General features: G+C 51.6%; 3 protein-coding genes across 3 annotated transcripts in view; 2 read left to right on the forward strand and 1 right to left on the reverse strand.

Moving 5' to 3' along the window:
- The first annotated feature begins 711 nt into the window (after positions 1 to 711).
- On the forward strand, positions 712 to 12,465 carry SLC1A5 (solute carrier family 1 member 5). Its single transcript, XM_040252457.1, has 8 exons — positions 712 to 1,908; positions 4,219 to 4,261; positions 4,705 to 4,752; positions 5,577 to 5,743; positions 8,466 to 8,699; positions 9,428 to 9,622; positions 9,772 to 9,906; positions 11,329 to 12,465. Exons 1-8 carry the CDS (start codon positions 1,340 to 1,342, stop codon positions 11,561 to 11,563), a joined length of 1,626 nt encoding a protein of 541 aa, XP_040108391.1. The 5' UTR covers positions 712 to 1,339; the 3' UTR covers positions 11,564 to 12,465.
- Positions 12,466 to 17,031: 4,566 nt separating this feature from the next.
- Positions 17,032 to 26,571, reverse strand: part of LOC120872243 (fukutin related protein) — a 9,822-nt gene continuing 282 nt past the window's right edge. The window contains exons 2-3 of the mRNA XM_040252459.1: positions 25,264 to 25,325; positions 17,032 to 20,763 (exon numbers count right to left, since the gene is read on the reverse strand). Of these exons, the coding sequence (XP_040108393.1) occupies positions 19,237 to 20,724 (1,488 nt within the window). The 5' untranslated portion in view covers positions 20,725 to 20,763; positions 25,264 to 25,325 and the 3' untranslated portion in view covers positions 17,032 to 19,236. The remainder of the gene's footprint in view (positions 20,764 to 25,263; positions 25,326 to 26,571) is intronic.
- STRN4 (striatin 4) overlaps positions 26,487 to 26,571 on the forward strand; it is a 24,571-nt gene continuing 24,486 nt past the window's right edge. Inside the window, 1 exon segment of the mRNA XM_040252458.1 lies at positions 26,487 to 26,570. Coding sequence (XP_040108392.1) covers positions 26,490 to 26,570 — 81 coding nt within the window. The 5' untranslated portion in view covers positions 26,487 to 26,489.

A 26,571-nucleotide genomic window follows, 5' to 3' on the forward strand; every position in this document is an offset into this window, starting at 1 on the left:
ATGAGTCAACTCTTCGCCTGAGGTGGCCAAAATATTGGAATTTCAGCCTCAGCATCAGTCCCTCCAGTGAACACCCAGGACTGGTCTCCTTTAAGATGGACTGGTTGGATCTCCTTGCAGTCCTAGGGACTCCCAAGAGTCTTCTCCAGCACCACCGTTCAAAAGCATCGATTCTGCCATTAATCGACACGTGTGGGGCTCTGAACTGAGAACCTTTATTCTGAAAATTATTAACATCATTCAATCACTCCATTTTATTTAAATCTTAACCAATCACGTGAGGGATCTGTATTTTACTTCGACATCGAGAAATTAACAACGAGGAACAAAAAACCGGAATTTAGGGCGGTAGGAGCTAAACAGATTTACACGATAAGCCCTCCGCGGATTACCTGGCACTTTCTAGATGATTTGGCTCCAGGGACTTTTGTGGTTTAAAGCCCCCAATCCTAGCCTTTCCTAGGAGGAAAAACAAACCTCCTTCCAACGCCCAGCCCTTGCGGACACCCCCCGCCCCACCCTGCCCCTGCCCCTGCCCCTGCCCCTGAATACAAACTCTGTTACTTCGCCTTCCCTCGGTGTGCCTCGGGCCCACCCCGGCCCTAAGTCCCGCCCTATAACCGCGAGAGCCAATCGCCAGCGGCGCGCTGGTCCCGGGCTCTCTCAGGCCTCGCCCCGGGATTCTTAGTCCCGCCAGCTTCCGCTAAAGCCACTCAGAGCCACGCGGCGCGCTCGGGAGGTTTGGTGTAGCCTAGCAGCTGTTTACTCCCGGGGTCTCGGGCCGCCGCCTTCAGCATCCCGGGGCTCGAATCTCCCCTCTTGGACCCAAGAACCTGGCCCCCTCTCTTCCCGGAGCTCCGTCTTCTGGCCTCCAGACTCAGACTCCCCAGCCCTCTGTTTCCAGGACTCTGCCAACCGCAAGGTTCCCGCCTCCCGGATCCAGGCGTCCCGGATCTGAGCCACCAGGACCTAGCCTCTTGAAGACCGCCGCCGCCCGGACGTCTTCGACCCTTCCGTAGCCGAGGACCCCAGGGTCCCACTTCGAGAAACTCCCGTATTCCTAACCCCTACGGTCAAGAACGCCAGCGCTCCCACCTCCCAGCTTTCAGCGCCGGGCACAGACCGAGAACAGAGGAACCCCAGCGCCCAGCCAAGGGACTCTCAAACATTTCAGCTTCTAAGAGCCAAGGAACTGGAGCGCTGTGAACTCACAACTGCAAAGAATTCTTGAAAGTTCTGGCCTCCGGACTCTTAAAGTTTTAAGGAACGTCAGCGTCCTGAGAAGGAACCCCAAGCGCTCCCAGCTTGCAGGCGCTAAGGAACCCCAGGGGCGTTCATCATGGTGGCCGATCCGCCTAAGGGAGACCCCAAAGGGTACGCGGCGGCGGAACCCACCGCCAACGGTGTCTCGACGTTGGTCCCCCTAGAGGACGTAGGCTCGGTAAAAGGCGGCCGTTGCGGTTCCAGGGATCAGGTGCGTCGCTGCCTTCGCGCCAACCTGCTGGTGCTGCTGACGGTGGTGGCCGTGGTGGCCGGCGTGGCGCTGGGGCTGGGGGTCTCGGGAGCCGGCGGCGCGCTCGCCCTGGGCCCCGCTCGCCTGGAAGCCTTCTCCTTTCCGGGAGAGCTGCTGCTGCGCCTGCTAAAGATGATCATCTTACCGCTGGTGGTGTGCAGCCTGATCGGCGGCGCCGCCAGCCTGGATCCGAGCGCGCTTGGCCGCCTGGGCGCCTGGGCGCTGCTCTTTTTCCTTGTCACCACACTGCTAGCGTCGGCGCTCGGCGTGGGCTTGGCGCTCGCGCTGCAGCCGGGCGCCGCCTTCGCCGCCATCAACACCTCGGTCGGGGCCATGGGCCCGATGGAAGAGGCCCCCACCAAGGAGGTGCTCGATTCGTTCCTGGATCTTGTGAGGTCAGAGCCCGCCCTACCTGGTGGAGGGGTGGGGGATAGGGGTGCTTCAGCCTGGTGGGAAGGGGAGTCGCCACGTGGACGGAAGAGGGGTTTGGGGTCCTGGGGTGGGGGCCCGGGACATCTCCAGGGCCTCAGGAAAACGGGGTGGGATAGTTGGGGGGGCTCTGGGAGGGTCAGGATAGGGAGGGTGAGGACGCATTCCTGGAGGTTTCTAAATGTGAGGGCTTGGGTACATAAAGGGGACCCCACAGGAGAGTGATAGGCATGAAAGTCTTAGGAGTGATGCTTGGCAGCCGGGGTGGTGGGGAGGATGTGTTGAGGGGGGAGCCTAGGAGGGCCTCTGCTGTTAAAGGGGAGGATGCTGAGGGGATATTGGAAGGGAATCTGAGTGTTGGAGGGCCCCAGGATGAGATTTCTGGATAAAGATTTAAGTCCCCTGTCTGGATAAAAGTTTCGGGCTTCCCAAACTTTGGGGCTCTGCATCAGGGGGCCCTGAAGGACTTGAGGAGATTGGAGGGGACCCTCCCCCAACCAGGCCCTCTTCCCATGTGGTTCCCCCACCATGTGTCACCCAGACAAAGCCAGGTCCTTTTCTGAGCCTCTCTTCCACGCCTAGTTCATCTGTGCTGGACCATGCATGCTGCCACCTGTGCAGCCTTACCATCCCATTTCCTGTTCTGTCTGGCCCCAGTCGCCCTCCGCTGGCACTAGGCTGCCCAGAGAGGGGGCAGATTCTTTTCCTTCGGGCTTTTGCTCCCTGCTCCTCAAGAGTAGCTCTTCTCCGTTTTAAGGAGGGCAGACGGGCTGGGTCCACATGGCCTTGCCTCTGAGGGCTGCTGATTCAGTATCTCCAGGTTGGTTGGGGACTTCCTGGAAGTGGCAGAAGGAAATGACGAGTCACGGAACAGTGTTCCCCCGTGGCCTCTTGGCATCAACGCAGGCTGATACTGGGGGAAGGCTGGGTGTCCAGAAGTTAGCGTGGGTGGGCACCTCCTGGCTCAGACAGATAGCTGCGTCCCGACCCAGCCCTGGCTGGCCTGGCTGAGTACGGGCTGACCTGCAGACAGGCACAGCCACCTGAAGGTTGTTTTTATGTGTACAAGCTTTGCTGCTGTGCCAGATCCACGTAACGCACTTGGCCAGTTACTCGACAACTGAGCTGGAACATCTCAGAACCACCCAGCTTTATAAGCAGCTGACACACAGCTGGACACAGGCACACAGACACGCGGCTGTGCCATCTCACCGACACGTGGGCTTATACCATCACACACACCGGGTACTCCCACCTTTTTAGCACAAACAGCCACTCACTGATGCTGCCGATCACACCAACATGTGAAACACTGCCTACACACAGCTCATAGACACTCACATACACCTTCAGGGTCACACATCTCTGAACACTAACCCGTGCCACCACCACCCCACCAGCTGCGTACCCATGGCTTTGGTGAGAGGGAGGATCTGAGGCTGCCAAGTGGTTGGGACTGTGAAACCAACCAGCAAGGCTCAAATCCCAGCTCTGCCGCTCCTGCAAGTTTCTTCACCTGTCAGTGCCTCAGTTTACTTTCCTGTCAAATGTGGATAATAGGGCCCCGCCCCAAGGGCTGTTGGGCGATGAAGTGAGTTGATTTATATACACCACTTAGTCCAACGCCCATAGTTGCCTTGGCTGTTATTTTTGTCTTAACCTGAGAGACAGGGGGCCGCTGTCTGACTCCCTCACACACTCCATGGGGTTTAATGCATGCCACTGTACCCTTAATCACGCTCAGACACCCTCACACAAGAGTGGCCACATAAACAAAGATGCCTTCAGCACAGCACAGCCAATCCTTGTCACTTTCTCACCAACACACCCAGATCTTCCCCACACCCTGAAACCCACCAGGCAGCCCCCAGGGCCAGCCCTTCCTCAGGCTTGAAGGAGGAAGTGGCTGATGCAAGATGTCCTGGGTATTGAGGCTGCTACAGGGGTGGAGCCCAGGTCCTGTAACCCTGCCCCAGCCAGCATGGGAAGCTGGCATTCCTCAGTCTTAATCAACATTCCCTTGGGGCTAGAACACTAGTCTCCTGGGGCCCCAGAAGTCCAGCTCAGACTCCCCACACCCTGGAAAAATGTGCAGGGCCAGGTCCATCTCTGCCTGGCTGAACCTGGCTGAGGCATGGTTGGGGACCACGTCTGGATACAAATGGGGCCTCTAAGGTTCCCTTCACTCCAAGAAGCCAACCCAGTAACCCTGATACCCCTGATCTCCTGCCTTATCTAATACTCCCCACTGACCCTGCCCATGTTTCTTTCTGCAGAAATATCTTCCCCTCCAACCTGGTGTCTGCAGCCTTCCGCTCAGTGAGTCTTCGGGGGTGTCCCTAGGGATTGGGAGGGTGGGCAGGGAGGGAGACAGGCAGTCTCAGCCGCTGGATGCCTGACTTGGGGTGGCACCTGGAAAAACACAGATGCCTACCTATTTATAGCCATAGTGCAGGGCTCCCGGATGACCTATGAATGAAACCCATCCATGCCTCTCATGAGAATATGGGTTCTGAGCCCCATCTGGGTTCTAATTCTAGCTGGGCGACCCTGAACAAGGGCCTTTACCTCTGTGAGCCTCACAATTTCCACCTCTGGAAAATGGGGATATGAATGGTCCTACTGCAGTGGGGTTGATGGTGAGATGGAACAAAATCAGTATAAGGGATGCCTAGGGTGGGCTTTGAGTATTAACAGAGCCAGGGTTGGGTGGGGGAGCCTCGATGACAACTGATCCTGACTCTTCCCAACCCCTCCTGCAGTACACTACCTCCTATAAGGAGATATTGTTCAACGGCAGCCTGGTGAAGGTAAGAGGTGGGAAGGGTTGGGGTGGGGGGGGGGCTGCACCTTGGCCCATTGCTGTGGATTTTTTCATTTTGTTCTTACCCCTGTCTTGTCTGCCCTCAGGGTCTTCTAGCATTTGGGGTGCAGTCTGTTTTAAATTCTCTGAAGCCCCTCCCCAATTTCTGTCTTTTCTGACTTTCTGGAATCTCCATTTTGCCCTTCTTCCTCCCTACAGCCATGCTCTGATCTGGGTTGTTATTCTCACCCCCACCCCCCTTCACCCTGGCTTTCCAAAGCGCGAACCTGACCTCTCCTCTCTTCCGCCTAAAGCCCTCTCATGCTCCTGAGTGCCCTCGGAAGAAAGCCCAGGCTCTTTGCCGTAGTCCATGGGGCTCTGTGAGGCCCCACCCCTGCCCATCCGCCCACCCAGCCCCATCTTGTGACGCTGCCCGGCCCATTCTACTCCAGCTTCTTTCTCTTCTTTGAATGCCTGAATTAGAGTCATTTCTAGGTTGTTGCATATTGTTACCACTCTAGAACCTTCTTCCCCTTCCCTGCTTTACCTTGTTCACCCCTAGTCTCCAAGTCTTAGCCCTCTTCTCCAGGAAGTCCTCCTGATCCCTCTCCTCTGAGTTTGGCAGCACTGCCTTCCTCAGTTCCCATACTCCCTTGGGTTCTCCCTTGCCCACTCTGGGTGGTCCCTGGACCTGGACTATGAGCCTTTGGAGGAAGGGGCCTGGGGAATGATCTTGTTTCTGCTGGGTCCCAGCAGTGCTCAGGACAGGCCCCAGTCCCTGTGCAGGTTGCCCAAATGGCCCCTCCTGACCCCATCTGTTCTTGCCCAAAGGTGCCCACTGGGGGCGAGGTTGAGGGTATGAACATTCTGGGCCTGGTGGTGTTTGCCATCATCTTTGGCGTGGCCCTGCGGAAGCTGGGGCCCGAGGGAGAGCTGCTCATTCGCTTCTTCAACTCCTTCAATGATGCCACCATGGTGCTGGTGTCCTGGATCATGTGGTAAGTGATGGGAGTGGGGACATCTGTCACTTCAAACTGGATCATCTAGACTCAAATCTCATGTTGACTGTTCCCTGGCTGTGTGGCTTTGGACAAGTGACTTACTCTCTGTGTGCCTCAGTTTTCTTATCTATAAGACGACAGTGCTGTATTCCATGAGAGCTAAGACTGATCCCAGAACCTTCTTGATCCTACCGCTAAGTTGCTTCAGTCGTGTCCAGCTCTTTGCAACCCTTTGGACTGCAGCCCACCAGGTTCCTCTGTCCATGGGGATTCTCCAGGCAAGAATACTGGAGTGGGTTCCCATGCCCTCCTCCAGGGCATCTTACCAAGTCAGGGACTGAACCTGAGTCTCTTATGTCTCCTGCGTTGGCAGGCGGGTTTTTATCACTAGCACGACCTGGCACTGGAAGGTGACAAAAAGACAGCGGCCGCATCTCAGTTTTCCAGATTTCAGTGTCAGCAAGTGTTTGCCTTTGGGTCAATGATCGAGAATAGTGCCTGCTTTATAGGGTTATCATGAAGATGAAATGAGTGACTGGGGCGTAAGTAAAGCGCTTAGAAAGTGTTGTAAATATCTCGCACTTACTGAGCATTCACTTAATGTCAGCTACGATTATTATTAATATGTATGAGCTTTTGTTAAATGGCCTCGGATAAGGAGGGAAAACAATACATGCTGAGGCTTTCGGCTTCACCCTTGCCACCTCCCTCTGCCGTGTCTCCACGTGGTGTCACGTTGATTCTAGCCCCCATCCTAGATCAGAAGGTCAGACATCAAGAGGTGGGGGACTTCCCTGGAGGTCCAGTGGTTGACTCTGTGCTTCCAGTGCAGGCTGGTGAGGGTTCAGTCCCTGGTTGGGAAACAAGAATCCCACATGCCATGCAGCATGGCCAAAAAAAGAGAAATCAGGAGGTGGGTTAGGGCTGCTGTGTTTTTACCAAGTCTCCCTCCCTGACCTTGATTCCAGTGTAGCTGACATCTACAAAGCTGCTGTTGGAACTAATAGAAAAAGTTTGTTGTTTAGTTGCTCAGTCGTGTCGGACTCCTTGCAACCCCATGGACTGGAGCCTGCCTGGCAACTCTGTCCATGGGATTTTTCCAAGCAAGAATACTGGAGTGGGTTGCTATTTCCTACTCCAGGGGATCTTCCTGACCCAGGAATGGAACCTGTGTCTCCTGCACTGGCAAGCGGTTTTTTTTTTTTCAAACCACCAAGCCACCTGGGAAACCCAGTAGAAAACACTTGGTGGTTGGGTCAGAGTAGGCTCTGCAGCTGGATAGCCTAGATCCCATCCTGGTGCTGCCACTTCCCAGCTCTGTGCCCTATGACATGTTATTTATCCTGCCATGCCTCAGTTTGCCCATGTGGAAAATGGAATTGATAGTACCGGGCACGAGTGAATTAATATGTGTAAATTTCTTGGGTCAGTGCCTGACCCATAGCGTGCCTGCAGTAAATGAGCTTACCTAATATTTGTCAAATAATGGTATAATTTCTCGGCACATCCCAGTGGCTAAAGTTCAGGCGTTTGGCCAAACCGTGGTACACGGGTGGCTGGGAAATGGTGCTTTTCTTCTGTTACTAAAGAGGAGAAAGTGGGGCACCTCCCTAGTGGTCCAGTGGTTAAGACTCCACGCTTCCAATGCAGGAGGCCTGGGTTCTGTCCCTGGTCAGGGAACTAGGTCCACATGCTGCAACTAACTCTCAGCACAGCCAAATAAATGTTTTTTTAAAAAAAGTAGAGGAAAAAGGGTTTGAAAACAAGTAGCTATAGTGATCAGACAGTCGAGGTGATGATGGGAGCCCTCCTGGCAGGGAGGCATGAGCAACCCCTGGGATCTTCACTCCAGGAGTTAGAATAAATCCCTGCTGAAGTCTAGTTGTTGTTTAGTTGCCAAGTTGTGTTGGAGTCTTGAGACCCCCCATGAACTATAGCCCTCCAGGCTCCTCTGTCCCATGGCATTTCCCAGGCAAGAATACTGGAGTGGGTTGTTATTTCCCCCTCCAGGGGATCTTCCCAACCCAGGGATCGAACCTGCATTGGCAGGCAACTTCTTTACCACTGAGCCACAAGGGAAGCCTAGCTGAAGTCTATAGACTTCACTTATTGGGTACAGAAAGCTTTCAACTCATTTCAACTGGCATCTCATTTAATCTTCCCATAGTTCTTGTGAAGTTGGTAGCATTATGGGTCCCTGTTTTATAGACCAATTTGATTTTGCTTAATGCAATGATAGCTGCAAGAGTCTCAAAATAAAAGCTCCCTCATGGGGTTGTGGTGAAGATTCCATCCTCTTCAAGGGCTCAGCACATCATAAATGCTTCATACCTGGGAGCTGTCATTAAGACATGAGTCAATCCTTATTTTTCATGAAGAGACAGTATATTGGTTTAAGTCATGTCAGCTGCTGTAACAAACCCCAGAAAATGTAAATGGTATGCATGGTGGGTGTTTCCTTCCTGGTCATGCGTTAAGTGCCGATCTGGTGGGTGAATCTACTCCAAGTGGTGATGGAACCACCCAAACTTCTTTTACATCCCAGCAGCACCATGTTCAAGGGGAGAGAGTGGCAGATGACAGGGGAGGTGTCCAAACGTCAGCCCACGATGTAGTGGGCACTTCTTGACTTTGAGGAAGGCTGAGATGTGCCCAGCACAGTGCCTGACACTGGGTTAGCACATGATTAGAGGTGGCAATCTGTCTTTTGGGTACTTAGGTACGCCCCTGTGGGCATCTTGTTCCTGGTGGCCGGCAAGATCGTGGAGATGGAGGACGTGGGGCTGCTCTTTGCCAGTCTCGGCAAATACATCCTGTGCTGCCTGCTCGGCCACGCCATCCACGGGCTCCTGATACTGCCCCTCATCTACTTCCTCTTCACCCGCAAGAACCCCTACCGCTTCCTGTGGGGCATCATGACGCCGCTGGCCACCGCCTTTGGGACCTCCTCCAGGTATGACCTTGGGGCAGACCAGGACAGGGTTTTTAAGAGTAGGGGATCTGGAGTGGGCATCTGATGTCTAAAGAGCCCTGGAATTTTGTTTGTGGGACATGGGATCTGGGCACAGAGGCCATACTTCGGTATGTTTCTCATAAGGTCCTGGAAAACCCCTCTTAAGAAACTGCTGTCTTGGAGATTTATTCTTCCCTTTCTGAGAAGCTCTCCCCGCCTCCAGGCCTGCCCTTGAGGGACTCTAGGACCCTGGATCCAACCTCTCTAAATCTCCTTCCACCCCTCCTGGGTAGTTTGTCCATCTGCTGGCCCTGTCCCCTCGGAACCCAACCCTCCCTACAGCAGCTTAGTCGAGGTCTGTTATAGGTAGAGGGAAGGGGTGTGAGTCAGCAAGCACTCAGAATTTAGGTATGAGTCTTTATGTGTATTTGGCGAGTAGTGGTCGGTACTCTCCCTGGGGGTCCTGGACTATATTTTGGAGTGTTTTCATTCTATGGGATCCCTAGTGCCTTCTGTCTCTGGGAAGAGAAGGGCATGGAGGGCTGGAGAGGGCTGGGGGTGTGGGAAGCAGGGGGTCTAAGCTGGTAAGCGGAGTTTGTGCCCCAGGGGAGGCGTTGTGGGCGGGGCCTGACCCAGGGGTGGTCAGGGGCGTGGGTTGGGCGGTGGGCGGGTCCCGACTGACCCGGCCTAGGGAGCGAACGCTGACTCTAATATATGGTCCCTCGCAGCTCCGCCACGCTGCCGCTGATGATGAAGTGTGTGGAGGAGAAGAATGGAGTGGCCAGACACATCAGCCGCTTCATTCTGCCCATCGGTGCCACAGTCAACATGGACGGTGCCGCGCTCTTCCAGTGTGTGGCTGCAGTGTTCATTGCACAGCTCAACCACCGGCCCTTGGACTTCGTGAAGATTATCACCATCCTGTGAGTGTGGGGTGGTCCCGACCCACCTGACTCCTCCCTTGACAACAGAGAAAACCAGGGCAGAGCAGCCGCCACCCCACCCCCCACCCCTCCCGCAGCTTCTCTCACTACCCAGGGACCTCCTTGTGACCTCCCTTCTCCTCCCCCAGGGTCACGGCCACAGCATCCAGTGTGGGTGCGGCGGGCATCCCATCTGGAGCGGTGCTCACTCTGGCCATCATCCTCGAGGCGGTCAACCTGCCAGTTCACGACATCTCCTTGATCTTGGCCGTGGACTGGCTAGTGTGAGTGTGGGTTTGGGATTTCAGGGTTTGCTCAGGGGTACTCCTGGGGAAGGGAATGAGCAAGAGGGTCATTGATAGCCTCTGAGCAGAAGAGGAGAGGAAGGAAGGAATTCTAGAAGAAAGGGGAAGGGATCTAGAGTATTCCAATCAGAGGGAAGGAAGGGATCTTTGGGGTTCCAAAGTAGTTAATAGAGCAGACTCTTCAATCAGGCTCCCAGATCAGCTGTTGCTGGCTATTATGACCTTGGACATAAGATGTGTAAGATTATTACACATAATATTACACACAAAAACTATCACACATAAAAACTTAATCTCCTTGTGTCTCAGTTTCTCCATCTGTAAAATGAGAATAGTTTCTCCTGAAGGATTAGATAATGTAATACAAGCAGCTTTCTTAGAAGGGTAAGTAGTAAGTGCTACATCACTGTCAGCTATCATGATGAAGCATTAAGGACCTAAAAGATTAGAAGACAGTTTAGTTTCAAAACTTAGAGAGTTACCATGTATCTTAGCAATACCACCCCTAGGTTTAAACCCAAGAGAATTGAAAACATGGCCACAAAAACTTGTACCTGGTTGTTCATGGCAGCACCATTCATAATAGCAAACAGGTGGAAACAAACCGAATACTGATCAGTTGATAAATGGATAAGCAAAGTGTCCTATGTCCATACAATGGAATATTACCCAGCAATACAGTGGAATGAAGCAGTGAGAAAAACTTACATAACGTATGACCCTTGAAAATATTATGCTAAGTGAAAGAAACCAGACACAAAGGACCACATTGTATATGATTCCATTTATATGAACTGTTCAGAAGAAGCAGATGTATAGACAAAGTAGATTAGTGGTTGCCTAGGGCTGCGGTGTGGGAGGAAATGGAAAATACTTGCTTAATGGATACAAGGGTTTCTTTCTGCCATGATGAAAATAATCTGGAATTAAATAGTGGTGATTGCCTAACTCTGAAAAAAATCTAAAACCCACTGAGTTGTATGCTTTTAAAGTGTGAATTTTATGATATCTGAAATAGATCTCAATTTTTTTTAATAGCATACACACCCACACAAAATGTGTAAGAAGAGGAAGGAAGAAGATCCTTAGGGTTCTAGGGAGTTCAGGGGGCCTGAGGGAGAATGTAGTATTTCAGAAGGAGAAAGAGGCATTGAGGGGTCTTCCGGGGCCCCCAGGAAAGGGAGGGGTGACTTTTTGAGGTTCCAGAAGGAACAAATCTTGTATTTTACTGGAAGGAGGATCGCTGGGGATCCAGGGAGAATGGAGGAGATCTTTGAGGTTCTAAAGCAGAGACCTGCGTGATGGGGCACTTGGGATTATGAAGATTTAGGGGGAGGGGAGTGGGGCTGGGGCCTGATCTCTCCCCTCCCACTCACTTCCCTGTCACTGTTCCCCCTTCAGGGACCGGTCCTGTACCATCCTCAATGTGGAAGGTGATGCCTTTGGGGCGGGACTCCTCCAGAGTTACCTGGATCGCACAGAGAACAGCAACTCCGTGCCGGAGCTAATCCAGGTGAAGAGTGAAATGCCCCTGGCCGCGCTGCCAGTCCCCAGCGAAGAGGGGAACCCTCTCCTCAGAGGCTGCCCGGGACCTGCTGGGGATGCTGACGCCTGTGAAAAGGAATCAGTCATGTGAATCCCTGTAGAGACCTTCCCTGCGCCATGGGGTTGCGCTGGACATTGGAATCATGGGGGATGGATGAACGGACAAACAAGGCCTTTTGGAGGGCCCTGACCACACACTCGGGAGCCATGGGCCTCAGCTTCCCTCCCTGACGTCAGATCCGGGAGGCCTTGCTTATGGGGTGTATGTTGCTTGTGTGTGAATGAGTGTGTGTGTGTGTGTGTGTGACTGTTTCCAAGTCTACCCAGTCCCCACCTAAGGCTAGGAAACCATAGAAGACGGAGAGGTAGCGTGGCCTCCACACCCCATCCTGGCAGCCTGCCTGGCCTTCCTGTCTCAGGGCACAGGGCATCATGGGAAATTCTGCTCTCTGAGAGCAAAATGTTCTGACAGGTTGCTGGCTCCTTTGCTGGTTATTTTGGTGGCTGTGGCTGTGTGTGTGTGTGTTCTGTGACTCTCCACGGTACATCCCACCCTGTCCCCGGGCCCTCTGTCCCCTCCACAGTAGCAAACACTCCTTGGGAAAACTGAAGGGAGACTGGTAATACATTACTGTTACTCTGAGGATGTTTATAATAAAACTGTCCGGTCTATCTCATCAAATGTTTGTAAAAATTTGACTAAAAATGCTAGCTATGCAGAAAACAACAGAAAATACAAATAGGGCTTCCTTGAAATGAAATATCTGCTTATCGAAAAACACCATTGGAAACCCCCATGAGATACCACTTCACTTGGCATGGCAGTGATCAAAAACAATTCCAAGTGCCGATTGGGATGTGGAGGTGGATAGAGCCCGTGTTGCTGCTGGTAGGAATGCAAAATGGCCTAGTCATTTTGGAAAATCACTGGGTGATTATGAAAATGGGGTGTTTTAATGTCAAAGCATATATTAAAATATCTAATTAACCAGGGAGCTTGTGAGTCTCAGTCCTGGGAATGTACCCAAGAGAAAGGAAAGTTCCTATTCACTCAAAAACTGGTACACAGATGTTTAGAGTTGCTCTCCGTAATTGCCAAAACTTAGAAACATCAACTGGATTACTGGGTACAATCATCATTTGATGGAAGGCTGCTGGGTAAAAAATAGATAGATAGATAGATAGAAAGACTCAATGCGATGCATCTCACAGATAACATTTTGAGTGAATGGAACCGGAAATAGTAAGTGCCTTATAATTCCATTTATATGAAGGTCTACATGCTAAGTTGCTTCAGTCATGCCCGACTCTGTGTGACCCTATGGACTATAGCCCACCAGGCATTTCTGTCCATAGGATTCTCCAGGCGAGAATACTGGAGTGGATTGCCATGCCCTCCTCCAGGGATTTTCTTGAGGGATCGAACCTGAGGTGGGTTCTTTACCACTAGTGCCACCTGAGAAGTCCCATGAAAATCTAGAGCAAGCTAAACTGGTCTATAATGAGAGAACTCAGAACAGTGGTGACTGATTCCTGGGTCAGGAAGATCCACTGGAGAAGGGATAGGCTACCCACTCCAGTGTTCTTGGGCTTCCCTTGTGGCTCAACTGGTAAAGAATCTGCCTGCAATGCAGGAGACCTGGGTTTGATCCCTGGGTTGGGAAGATCCCCTGGAAAAGGGAAAGGTTACCCACTCCAGCATTCTGGCCTGGAGAATTGCGTGGACTGCAACCCACAGAGTAGGGCATGACCAAAGAGTAGGGCATGGCTGAGTGACTTTCACATGAAGATCTATCCATTTGGAGAGGGCAGAAAGGAACTTTCTTTTTAAACAAGCTGTAGGGCATGTGCCATCTTAGTTCCCAACCAGGAGCTGAAATTGTGCTCCCTGCCTTGGAAGCACAGAGTCTTAACCACTGGACCACCAGGAAAGTTGAGGGCAACTTTCTATGACAGGAAATGTGTATCTTGGTATGACTAATGGTTACATAGATGTCAACAGTTGGAAAAACATTAACTGGTACACAATACATGGGTATTATCTCTCCTAGGTATGTTATCTTTTAGTTAAAAGTTTTGTACCACCAGTGGTAAATTCCTTTCCCACTGTAACCACCTCCAGAGTAATGCACTTTCCAATCTTGGTATCTTTTTTTTTTTTTTTTTTTAAAGTCTTTGCTGAATTTGTCACAATACTGCCTCAGTTTTGGTTTTTTGGCCCCCGAGGCATGTGGGATCTTATCTCCCCAACCAGGGATGGAACCCACATCCCCTGCATTGGAAGGCAAAGTCTTAACCACTGGACTGCCAGGGAAGTCCCTACCTCTTGATATCTTAAGTCTCATTACCCTAAAAGAATGGCTTGCTCTTTTTTTAAAAAATCCCAATTTGCTGTTTGAATCAAAAACTTGCTGTGTAACTGTTGGCAGTCCTGTTTGAATCCCTGATGCGGAAGATAGCAATCAAGACTCACCTGTTGTAACAGGATCCTGTCTCGTGCATTGTTGAAGCTTATTACTCATAACTGATATTCTCTTCCCCTCCCTGGGTTGCTATGTAGACTGCAGGTGCCTGGAGGCACTGCCAATATGGATCCAATTATAAATGTTATCTTGTAACTTTGACCTTTCTGGGGAGTTATTTAGTTACATCTCCTGATCATTGCTGTGTGACCCAGAAAAAAGATTGGTACCTGATTCTGTGCAAAACTGGGTATTGTGCACAAACATAGCCACTAATGAGTCCATTGAGTTGAAAAATTGTTTTCAATGTTTTCTATTATGCCAAAATACTTAGTGGGTAGTTATAGAAGTGTTTGATAAGAGTGTTGAATGATATTTAGGGAAATCATTTGGGGTTTTTGGGTGGAGAAAGAGGTGTCTTATTTTCCTCAATTGAAACGATTATTTATTCTCCAATTTTCTATTTTGTGCTTTCGGGGGGATGGATTAAATTTGGGTGATGAGGGATGGCTGTTTAAAGAGATAAACACCTACACAGGTAATAAATTGCATATACAATCTAAGGAAAAATTACATGTACATAGAAAGAATATGTAGTGGCCAAATTCTGCTTTCTGGGGGGGGTCAACATTATTGAGTATAAGTTACATACAATAAACTGCATTAATCAAAGCACACAATGGGAGGAGGTTTGGTTTTTGCCTTGAGAATTGTGGGATCTTAGTTCCCTGACCAAGGATCGAACCCGTGCTCCATGCAGTGGAAGCTCGGAGTCCTAACCTCAGGACCACCGGGGGAGTTGAAGGATGACAGATACTTACACTCGTGAAAAACCACCACCACAAAACACAGTATTCCCACTGCCTCCCCAGATTTTCTCGTGCTTCTTTGCAGTTATTTCCTTCCTTCACCCCGGGTCCAGCCACCACTAATCTGCTTTTGATCCTGAAGGATTTGTCTTTTTTAGAATTTCACAGTGGCAGAATTGTACCGTATGGAGCTTTTTGCATCGGCTCCTTTGACTCAGCATAATGCTTTAGAAACGTAGACATGTTTTCACATGTATCAGTAGTTCATCCCTCCCCGCTGTCCACCTTAATCACTGAGGAGTATTCCATTGTCTGATGTATACAGCTTATTTCATGTGTTCAAGGACATCGCATCGTTTCCAGTTGGGAGTTGCCGGGCATAAAAGTGCATTTGTAAACATGTCTTTGTATGCCATTCGCTTTTCAGACCAAATATTCTGTAATGTCCAGTAGTGATACTACAAAAGAGATGCTACTTAGTGAACGCATTGGCCCATCTGACAGCCACTGAGACATTTCCTCTCACCATGCCTAGTGTTAACCCTGGGCTGCTGGGTCAGGGGGAGATCTAGGGAGGGGGTCCCCAGAGAGAGCCAGGATAATAGGGGATTCTTGGTGGTCCAGCAGTTGGGGCTCTGCACTTCCACTGCGGGAGGCATGGGTCCCATCCCTGGTCTGGGAAATAAGATTCCCCATGCCGTGCAGGGACACAAAAACTAAATTAAACAAAAGGGGCTCTTGGCAGGGACCATTTACCAATGAATTAATAACCTGTAAGTTAATGCTTTTGTGTTTAAACCACAGGCAGGGCCACACCAGTGCTTGTGCTGACTTGCATGTTAGCTCTAGGAAACACTTCTTGATTCTCCTGAAATGAGGTTCATAGGTAATATAACCCACGCACACCTGATATTAAAAATGATTCCAAAAAGCAGCAAGGTCCTGCTATGCAACACAGAGAACTAGATTCAGTATCCTACAATAAGCCATAACAGAAATGAATGTGTGTGTGTGTGTACAACTGAATCACTTTGCTGCACAGCAGTGATTAATACGACATTGTAAATCAACTATATTTGGATCAGAAATAAAAATTTAAAAAGCAAATCCTTTCACACACACAAAATAATCCCATATTGCCCAAACTGAAAGAAAAAGGAGAAATAAAAGAATAGGAATTTGGGACTTTCCTGGTGGTCAAATGGTTAAAAATCCACCTTCCAATGCAGGGGAAATGGGTTTGATCCCTGATTGAGGAACTAAGATCCCACATTGCGGTAGGCCACCCTCTTTCCCTGGTGGCTTAGATGGTAAAGAATCTGCTTGCAATGCAGGAGACAAGGGTTCGATCCCTGGGTGAGGAAGATCCCCTGGAGAAGGGAATGGCTACCTTAGTTTCTTGCCTGGAGAATTCCATAGACACAGAAGCCTGGCAGGCTACAGTCCTGCCAGGGGTTGCGAAGAGTCTGACACGACTAAGTGAGTAGCTCTAGGCCAGCCCACAATTACTAAGCCCGAGAGCTGTAGAGCCCATGCTCCACAATAAGAGAGGCCTGTGTACCACAAGGAAGACCCAGTGCAGCCAAAATAGCAAATAAATAACAACTTAAAACGATAAAAATTTATAATGTGTATTTCAATATGCAGATACGTGGGGCCACCTCCCCAGAAGCTGAGAGAAACCAAACATTTACACCTGTAAAGTAGGCAGCTCCCTGGTCGGCTATAAACACGCAACGTAGGTGTCGAGTTACTGAGAACCAGGTGGAACCTGATTTTTTGATATTGTTGACAATCCCTGGCCAAGCTTTTAACAAAACCTGATACTTCCCTCATCTTTCATGGTAGTTGCACTTCCTGGAAAATTCAGAACAAGTAAAAACCGTCCTAAAAGGACTTTGTGTTTGCCCAAGGATAGTCTAGTTCTGGGCTTGGATAATTCTTAACAAGGTTTTTCCAAGTAGGGCTAAAATTTCATTCATTTGTGCTAATGTGGATGGGCTGGTTGTTGAAATATTGAAAAAGCTTCTGTTCTGGCTGGTGAACAGTATAAGAGTAATTGAGAAAGCAGTAAAATTCAGAAAGACAAATTGCAACAAACTTATTAGTTCAGGTTAGTTGTGATGGGTTTTCTGTCATTCCATTACTTAGCTGAATATAAACATATTGAACAGACAAAGTGATTACACAATATTTTAAGGGCTAGAAAAGTCTCAAATGTAATTGCTATTAGTTCAGGAACTGCAAACAGAGAATTCGAAAAAAAAAAACAACACCAACACACTAAGTTTGAGTCTAAGAGAAGTTCTTTATCTACTGAGATCTCAAGTTTCTAATGATTCTCATTTAATGGAAAGTTGCTAGAAGCATTTGATGTGGTTCCTTTCTCAAACCACAGCTAAGAAAAGGTTGTTTTAAATATATATATGTACATATATTTTATGTATATATGCATATACAGCTGTGTCAATCAAGAAGTCACACTAACAATTTCTAAGTGAAACAAAACCATTACAATAATTTAAGTGATTTGAGCTTCAAGTTAGGTTCTTAGCAACAAGAAGTATGGATATATAGATAATTTTGATCATTTTGAGAATTAAAAAATATTTTTAAAATGTGATGCATATATAGATTTATATATTACCATACCAGTTGCAAAATATTTTGAATATCACCAGTCCTTCATGAATGCCTGATGGGACATCTTGAAACAGTATGTGACGAGGGTCCCTGCTTTGTTGTGTGCAGGTGCCCTGCATAGAAGACATTTCCCTGGACTGTGCAGAGAGCCAAGAACACTGTCCAAACGCATCGATAACCTGAATCATCCCCGTAAGTTTCCAGAATGTTCCCTGGGAACCCAACAGACTGCCAGCAGTTGGCAGGTTCAGTGGTTAGAAACAGAGGCTGCATTATAAGAAGTCAGGCTTGGGATGTCTGAGCCTCTGGAGATTGGGCCGAAGTGGCATTTAGCTTCTCTTGCTGGTGAAGCCTTCTCCTCTAAGGGCTTCACACTTCTGCAAGATCACCAATCCCTCCACTCATTCAGAGAAGCAGTGACTTGCCTGAGGCCACAAAGAAAGACAAGAGCCACACTTGGTCCTGACTCACAATCCCTTTACTCCTTCGGGTCAAGGATCACCATTACCTACTTCTCAGGTGCATACTGAGGTGCAGGGAAGCAAGTTCATGGCCCAAGTTCATGGTGGGAGGACGCAGCAGTCCTTGGATTTGAACCCAGGCCTCTCCCTTTTCAGAGCCTGTGCTCTCAAAGCCAAGTGCACATACCCAAGGGGTGTGCAGGACATGTCACTGGGATAAGGCTGGTCAACAAAGCCCTCTCTTTATTTTTTTATTTTAAAATGGAATAATTTGAGCTGTATTACTAATATACAGAATGCCAGTATGCCTGGATATAATTTATCAATAAATACACATATTGGAGGTACATGGCCAAACAGGATTTCCTCTGAGGTGCCCGATCACCAGAGGAAGGCTGCCACCGCATCACCTGCTAAGTGGTTTGGCTTCCCCAAGCCCCCACCTTGGGGTACCACATCTGCAAAGACGATGTGGGCAACGGCAGTGAAGTCTCCAGACAGCCTGGGTTCGAGTCCCCCACTCTGACACTTCCCAAGCTGTCTGACCTTGGACAAGTGACTTTATCAGTTTTCTCCTCTGTAAAATGAAAATAATAGCAGCTCTCATCTCAGATGGAGGTGAGGGGTAAGTCAGTTACTCCATGTGAAATGCTGAGAACGAAGTCTGATATACAGTAAGTGCTCAGTAAATGTGAGCTATGAGGACTGTTCACCCTGCCTTGCGAGTGGGCGAAAAGGTGCAGAGAGCTGAAATAATGAGGTAACAGTTCAGTGGCCTGGGGCTGGGATCCAGAACCATATCTGCATCTCTCAGCTCTGAGCCTGCTTCCTTCTCTGCGAGATGGGGTGAATAGCAGCATGCACCCCGAGGGCTCGCCCAGGAGGGGAGGAGGTCATTTTCTGGAAGAAAAAAAAAAAAAAAAAGGTGGTGGTGGTGGGCGGGTTTGTTATCCTGTCCAGCCAGGCACTAGAGACCAGAGAGAAGCCAAAGGCTCAAAAGACGTGAAAGCCAGTGGAACACAGGTCCTGGGCTTTGGCTCCAAGGTTGGACAAGGGCGCCCTCTAGTGGCGAAAGCAACCCAACAGCCAAGCGTCCTGGCCTCTGCGCTAGACTCTGAGGGTTCGCGCGGAATACAACCCGAGGCACAGAAAAATCGCAACAAGACAGTCTGACCCCAGAACCTACACGCATATTCTCCTTCTCTTTCCAAAACTCTGTCCCAGCCCCAGAGCCCCGGTTCTGGAACTCTTGTGTAGGGCACATCCTTGACATCCGGGGCTGGGCGGTTTCGCATCCCTGTCCCGCCCGCCAAACGCCAGCTGCACCAAGCAGAGGACAGCGCCCTGTGCCCAAATGTTCTCCAGATGCCAGGAGCAGGCGCGGCAGCTTCAACTACTTCCCCCCAAACTCAGGAGTGCCGGGTTGGGATATTCGGGGTTCTCGATGACCCCGGGGCCGAACTTGAGCTCCAGGAAGCGGCGGTAGTTGTTAGGCGCCTGCGCCATGAAGCCGGCAAAGGGCAGGGGCACGAGAGGTTGCAGGAAGTGTTCGGGGAACTCGACATCCTGCCGGTGGTCCAGCCACGTGTCCTTGGTCATGACCCCGTTCCGGGGGTAGAAGGGCCACAGGTCCACGTGCAAGTGGTTGCTCTCGCTGTACTGCACGCGGAAGAAGTCGCCCTCCACCGCCTTCTCCCACACGAAGCCGCGCTCGTCTACCACCGAGCCTGCCTCGGCGCCCCGCAGCTGCTCGCAGTTGCCCACATCCTCCAGGTAGATGCCCAGGTCCACGTCGTAGTCCCACGGGATGATGTCCCCATGGCGGGCCGCCCCCAGCAGCGAGCCGCCCTCTAGCCAGTAGCGCACGCCGGCTGCCTCCAGCACGCCCACCACGTAGCGGGCGGTCTCGCGCAGTGCGCGCAGGCAGCACGGGGGCGTCCAACGCTCCTCGTAAAGGTAGGCCGGCGTGTCACCCACCACCGTCCCGAAGCAGCGCGGGGTCTCCTTGTTGCAGCCGAACCACTCGAGCCGCCCGCCCTCCCAGCTTACGAGGCGGATGCCCAACACCCGCAGCAGCGCCGCCCGCCGTGCGCGCCCCTCGCGCTCCGCCTTCCAGCGCGCGTGGGCTGTGGCCAGCGGAGGCTGGTGCGCCGCGCCAAAGGGCAGGTCCAACATTTGCACCGTCCAGCCACGGAGGGCGGTCTGCAGGAAGAGGCCGGTGCCCACGGGCCGGGCCAGGGGCGCTGAGAGATTGAAGAGGTCGCGGGCGCGCAGGAGCACCACGGCGTCCCCGTCCAGGGCGTCGCAGCGCGGTGCGGAGGGTGCTGGGCCATAGCGGGCGGTCCACTCCCGCAGGCTGACGTTCAGGGCCAGGCACCGGGCCGGGTTGGCTGAAGCGACGGGAGCGGCCACCAGGCGTGCGCTGCCCGCTCGGAGCACCTCGACCATGCGCTCCAGCTGGCCTGGTGCTTCGGCTCTCGCCCCGTCGGGCACCAGGGCCACGTACTCGGTGGCCACGTAGGTCTCCGGGCGCAAGGCTGCGGCGGGTCGGTCCAGGGCGGGCTGGAGCAGCGCCAGGCGAACGTTGGGAATGCGCGGCAGGGCCAGGGGCGGGTAGGGGAGCGTGTCGGCCACCACCACCACCGGCTGGGCGGGCTCTTGCTGCAGGAAAGAGTCCACCAGCTCGGGTATCGCGTTGTCAAAGGCCTCGAACTCGCGCACCAAGATGGTGACACGGGGGCCGGAGGCGGATCCACGGCGGGAACCCCTGGTCCGGGAGCTTCTGGGCTGGTGATGCAGCCATGAGACGTAGAACAGGACCAGAAGGTTGAGGGTGATGGCGGCTGCCAGGGCAGCCTGGCAGCGGGTGAGCCGCATGGGGCTGAAGTCAGGCCCTAGTTGGGCTTCCAGGGTATCCTGGGGTGGGGGCAGTGATAAAAGGGGAGATTGGAACTGGTTGTCAGAAACTCCCCCACCCATCTTCAGCCTTGTCTTCCTCTCCCAGCCCTTTCTTTATTTTTCAGTTCTGACTTTTCCTCCTACAGGAAGCCCTCCTTGATCCCAGGCTGAGTCATGCAGCCCCCTCTGGTCTCCTTCAGCCTCCACCAGGTTCTCTGACTCTAGCTTACCACTCTAAGTCATTACGAGTAGGGACCAAGCTGCGTGTGTGTGTGTGGGGGGGGGTGTCCAGAGCCTGTCTTGGTCACTGTTGGGTCCCCACGGCCACCCAGCCCAGAGCCAGGGACACACTAGATGCTCAGGAAGTTTTTATCAAATGAACCACCTTCCCGTCTTCCTTGTTCAATCCCACCCTTTCATTGTCAACTTCTTCAGTTTCGGGTTCAGTTACAAATGCCCAGATCCCTTCATTCCCTGCTCTTACCCCAGATCGTTCCTTCCTTTCCCTCCCACACTGTGGCCCTGGGGTCAGAGCTGTGGCCATCCAGCCCCTCTCCCCTGCCGTCTCCTTCTCACTTCCTCAGATCCTGTGCCATCTGGCCATCTCTTTCCTGATGATCAGCCAGATGGTTTTGCAAGAAAAGCTAGAAGTTTTAAGTCAGAAATTCCAATTTGTAACGTTGGCCACTAATTAATTTTCTTTTTTAATGGAATGGGTCAAACTCACAGAAACAGGAAGTAGATGGTGGTTGCCAGGGACCATGGGGGAAGTTAGTTAATGGGAATGGAATTCCAGTTTTGCAAGACAAAATTTCTGGAGATTGCCTCCCCAATAGTATGAATATGCATAACTCTACTAAACTGTTAAGATGACAAATCTTGCTATGTGTCTTTTGTCACAATTAAAAAATCATTTTTTAAAAAGTAGAGTATGTGCATGCTTAATCGCTTTAGTCGTGCCCAACTCTTTGTGACCCTATGGACTGTAGCCTGCCACGCTCCTCTGTCCATGGGATTCTCCAGGCAAGAATAATACTGGAGTGGTTTGCCATTTGCTTCTCCAGGGAAACTTCCCGACCCAGGGATTGAAACTGCGTGTCTTACGTCTCCTGCATTGGCAGGCAGGTTCTTTACCACTACAGCCACCTGGGAAGCCGCTCTCCCCACCCCCCAAAAAGTAGAGTGGGCCGCATCAAAGGAAAGGCTGTGCTCCATAGAGCACCGCCCACGGTCTGTTCACTGGTCACATTTCTAGGCAACCCCCAGGTGGCGCTGTCTCCCTATCCTCATCACAACTTGAAGCTTGGGCGGGTTTCCAGCATAAAAGGAGTAACTAACTCGCCCCATTTTGAGCAGATACTCAAGAAACAGTTTCCCCACGAAGGATCATCTTAGATTCAATCCTTCCCAGAAAGAGAGACCTTAGAGACCCAGCTAATCTTCCTCCCTCCTGAGTACTTCTGACCCCTCCTCTTCATTCCCCCAGCTCCTGCTTCAGTCCAGGTTCACCGAGATGCCCACTCAGCCTCCTCCTGGTCTCCTGACCAAGTCCCTTCCTCATGGTAGCCACAGGGGTCTGCAGAGAGCACACCCTGACCTCTCCTCCTCTTGCTCGGAATCTGCCATGGCTCCCTAGTGCTCTGGGGAGAAAGTCTAAGTTTCTCACAATGTCCCACAAGGTGTGACCTGCCTGCCCAGCCCCGTCTCCTGCCACACTTCTTTGAATTCTGAGCTTAAGCCATCTTGGGCTTTGCTTCTGACAGGTCTTATTCACCCCTACCACACACGATTTTTTAATTTTTTCTGGCCATGCTGCACTGCTTGTGGGAGCTTAGCTCCCTGACCAGGGATTGAACCCAGGCTCACAGCCGTGAAAGCTCAGAGCCCTAACAACTAGACCACCAGGGAATTCCCAAACAGGCTTATTTCTAAGCCTTTGCATATCCTGTTCCTCCTGCCTGGAAGAGTCTCTCTTGAACACCTTCTCCCCATGCCTGTCTTCCTCTGGAGAACTCCTGCTTATGTTCAGGCCTCAGCTCAGATGCCCCCCTCCTCCAGGAAGCCCTCCCTGAACCACCAGCTGAGTGAGAAATTCCCTCTAGGCTCCCAGAGCCCTTGGGCTGCCCGTTCTGGTTTGCCACTGTCTGGGAATGGGTCTGTCTGCCCCTACTAGACTGTGAGCCCCAAGAGGACAGAGCCAGGGCTGTCTCGATCACCGCTGTGTTCCTTGCATGCAGCTGGACACTGAAAATGTTTTTGGGGAAAAGATGATGACCAGGGGCACGGTTTCTGTGTGTCTGTGTAGCCCACTCAGGTCCCCAGGGCTGCACTGGGGCCATGTACCTGGGGCCCTGCCCTGGTCTCCCTGTCTCCTCTCTTTCACCCACCAGGAACACCCTCCCATCCCCTTCAGCCATCCAGGCCTGTTGTCCTTCTCTGATCCAATTCAGATGGTGCTTAAGAATCTGCGTTGCACTTTCAGAGTGACTTGTTATTCTTCAGGACCTTGGAATTGCCTTCTGGACCTTCCATGAACCCCTCCTTCCTTTCACCCTTCAGCATCTATTTGTGGAACTCTACAACACAGAGGGCACTGTCCTAGGCACTGGGGACCCAGCCGTGGAGACATAAGAGACAGACAAGACTCCTGAGCTTGGACAACGCACATTACAGTAGGGGAGGAAACTTTAAACCACAGAATGTTCGAGGTCTTAAAGACCTGAGAGTTTCAGCACTCACAGAACAGACCCTCAGGTGGTTTCAGAATCATCTACCAATTCTAAAGAGACCATCCTGGGACTTCCCTGGTGGTCCAGTGGTTAAGACTCTGCACTTCCAGTGCGGGTTCAATCCCTGGTCAGGGAACTGAGAATTGCACATGCTGCCGTGTGGCCAAAAAGTAAAAATGAAAAATTGAGGATCACTTGGCTTCACTTACAAAAAAATAGAGACCATCCTGCTGCTTCACCCTTGTCCTTTATGGTCTGGGTCCCACTCAGAGCCCAGAGGGATCCTGTTCGACCTTGAATTAGATCCTGTCCTGCCTGCATCTGCTCTCAAACCTTCTGTGGCTGGAGACTCACTCAAATGGAGGGCCAGAGTCTTCACTGGGACCCAAAAGGCCCCACGTGATCCCTGCCCTCTCCCACTCAGCTGCAGCTTGTTCCCTCCGCCTGGATGCTCTCCCGGCCCGGCAGCAGCTGCATGCCCCCCACCCCGCCCCGCCAGCCATCAGATCTTGGCCCCTTCCTTTGGCAACCCTACTTAAAGCGCCTCACCCTAGCACCCCCATACTTCCTATGTCTTTCTTCCTCTCCTAGTAGTTCTCATGTAGATGTGACTTATCTTGTGTCTTGCTTTGTCTCTTCTGTTTCATGTTGTATACCTGGAACATGGCTCAGTACCCTGCCCACTCCAGGTGCTCAATAAATTTGCCTGGGAAGAATGACTGATTCCTCTTATTCAAATGGGGAACCTGAGCCCCAGAGAGAGGAAGGCCAGAGGGAGCAGAATCCAGGTCTCCATCCCCCGGCCCTGACTCTCACTAGGCACTGTCTGGCTGACTCTGGGCCAGGAGGTGCCCAATAGAACACAGGACAGGAGCTGGTTTCTCAGAGACCAGTGGTGTGAGAGCCAAATGAGGAGGTGATGGGACCAGTGAAGAAAAAGGACTCATCTCGTTCCGTGACAAGATCAGTCTTGGCTTCCCCAGCTGTAAGGACTCAAAAACACTGGGGCCAAGGGGATGAAACGAGGCTTCTGAAAGATCATAACAGGATCATAATAATATCAACAATTCTAGCCACTCATGATGTGCCAGACTGTATTCTAGGCATTTTTACCAGTATCAACTTATTTAATCTTCACATTTGATCACATTAAAAGATGAGGAAACTGAGGCACAGAAAAGTGAAGTCACTTGCTCCAGGTCACACAGCAGGGAAGCGGCAAACCCAGGATTGGATGGGGAAGCTGGGTTCAGAGTTGTGATTTTAGCCAATAAACTTGGCTGTCTCTTTTGGGTCCACAAAGACCGTTCGATTCAGCCCATCTTCAGTGAGACAACTCTCTTTTCCCAGTCCTCACCTAACAGGTGCTTTCAAAGCTGAATATGGTCTGTTAATTAATTAACTCATCACTCAACAAACAGGTATTTATTGAGTGTCCTCTGTGTTCTGGAGACCTGGGATGAACCAGACAGTGGTTGGGCAGGTCCTTCCAGAGGTTGCAAGACAGACAAAATCCCTGCAAACGACTTACAGATAGAGCAGGAAAACAAAAGGGGGTGTGAGAGAGAAAAAGTGGTCAGGTGAGGAGAGGATTGTTAAGCTGAGACTGTCCTGCCATTGCCCACGAAACAGTGTAAGGGGATCTATGCTCACTTCAGGCCAGGCTTCACCTGGCTGCATCTGTAGAATGGTAATGTAATGGATAAAGAAAACATCTGACGTGTGGAGAAACCTTTGGGGACAAGGGCAGTTTCCCCGTGAGTGCTGGTAACACTGAGAGATTTCTTACCTTTTAGGTTGCAGGATGAGGGAGCTTCAGGGGAGCGGTTCCAGCCCAGCTCAGCTGCATCACTGAGGAAGGAGAAACCAGGAGACCCAAAATCAGTCAATTTCACACAATAGAACACAATTTCATCTCACCTACAAAAGTGAGATGGGAAGGATGTCATAGCAATGTATAACCACCCCTTCTTTCATAAATGTGTCCCGAAAGGTAAGACTAGAAGTGACAGAAGGTGTTACCATGACAACCTCTTCCCTAGATCCACTCCATCCTGAGAGACAATCTTAAAATGTCCTTTACCTTGGTGGGTCTTAGGGTCACTGGAAGGGGGACTGCCCCCATTACCATAGTAACCAGGACTTGGCTTTGCTTGTTTCTCACCTCTCTGGGGATGATCCAGGCCTTGTAACCATAGCAACTACTTCTCAGCAGAGCATCTCCTCTAAATAAAAACACCTGGTTGGTTTGGTCCACAGACCTCCCACGATGGGAAAGGGGAGATGGTTACCATGGTAACGCCAACAGTGTGGCTGGGGGGAGGGGCTGGGAAAGAGCTGCTTCCCTCAGCACTGTCCTTGGGGCTGGGGTCCTTTCTACCTGAGTGCTGGGTGAGGTTGCCATAGTAACCGATGTGGGTAGGGGCATAAGGACCACCAGAGACTTGGGTTACCTTAGCAACCTCTTTCTGGTGCAGGGCCAGGAGAGAGTTGGAGCTCCATAACCACAAAGGTGGAAGGGAGAGGAGGCTAAGGGTGTTCCAGACTGGGAGGAGTTACCATGACAACCGACCTGGGCCAGAAATCAGGATGGGGCCATTGCTGAAACCACCCCGGTGGTCGTTCTTTCCCTCAAAGAGTGACAGTGATTGTGGAGGAGAGTGCTATTTGGGTCTGGAGAGGGCTAGAGTCTTTGGGGTGAAACGGGAGGAAGGGGGTAGAAAGCGGTCCCTCCCCAAGTACCGCGTTTGCCAGGGGCGACCCTCGCGCGGAGCCTGGGTCGCGTTTGCCCTCCTCCGGGCGCGCGCCCCCTTTCCGCCCCGCGCCCCCTTTCCGCCCCGCGCCCCCTCCCACGCGCGCGCCTTCGGGGTCGACCCGGGTGGGCGAGGCGCGCGCCCGACTTCGTTCCCGTCACCCGCACCCCCCCCGGCCCCCACCGAGCGCGCGCGCGAGGGCTGGCGCGGCCGCGCAGGCGCGCGAGGCACAGCGGGCGCGCGGGCCGGCCCCGGGGCCTCCATGATGGAGGAGCGAGCGGCCGCCGCCGTCGCCGCCGCCGCCTCCCCCTGCCGCCCGCTGGGCTCAGGCGCGGGCCCCGGCC

Source organism: Oryx dammah, unplaced genomic scaffold, assembly GCF_014754425.2.
Source record: "Oryx dammah isolate SB20612 unplaced genomic scaffold, SCBI_Odam_1.1 HiC_scaffold_13, whole genome shotgun sequence".
Taxonomy (NCBI): Eukaryota; Metazoa; Chordata; class Mammalia; order Artiodactyla; family Bovidae; genus Oryx; species Oryx dammah.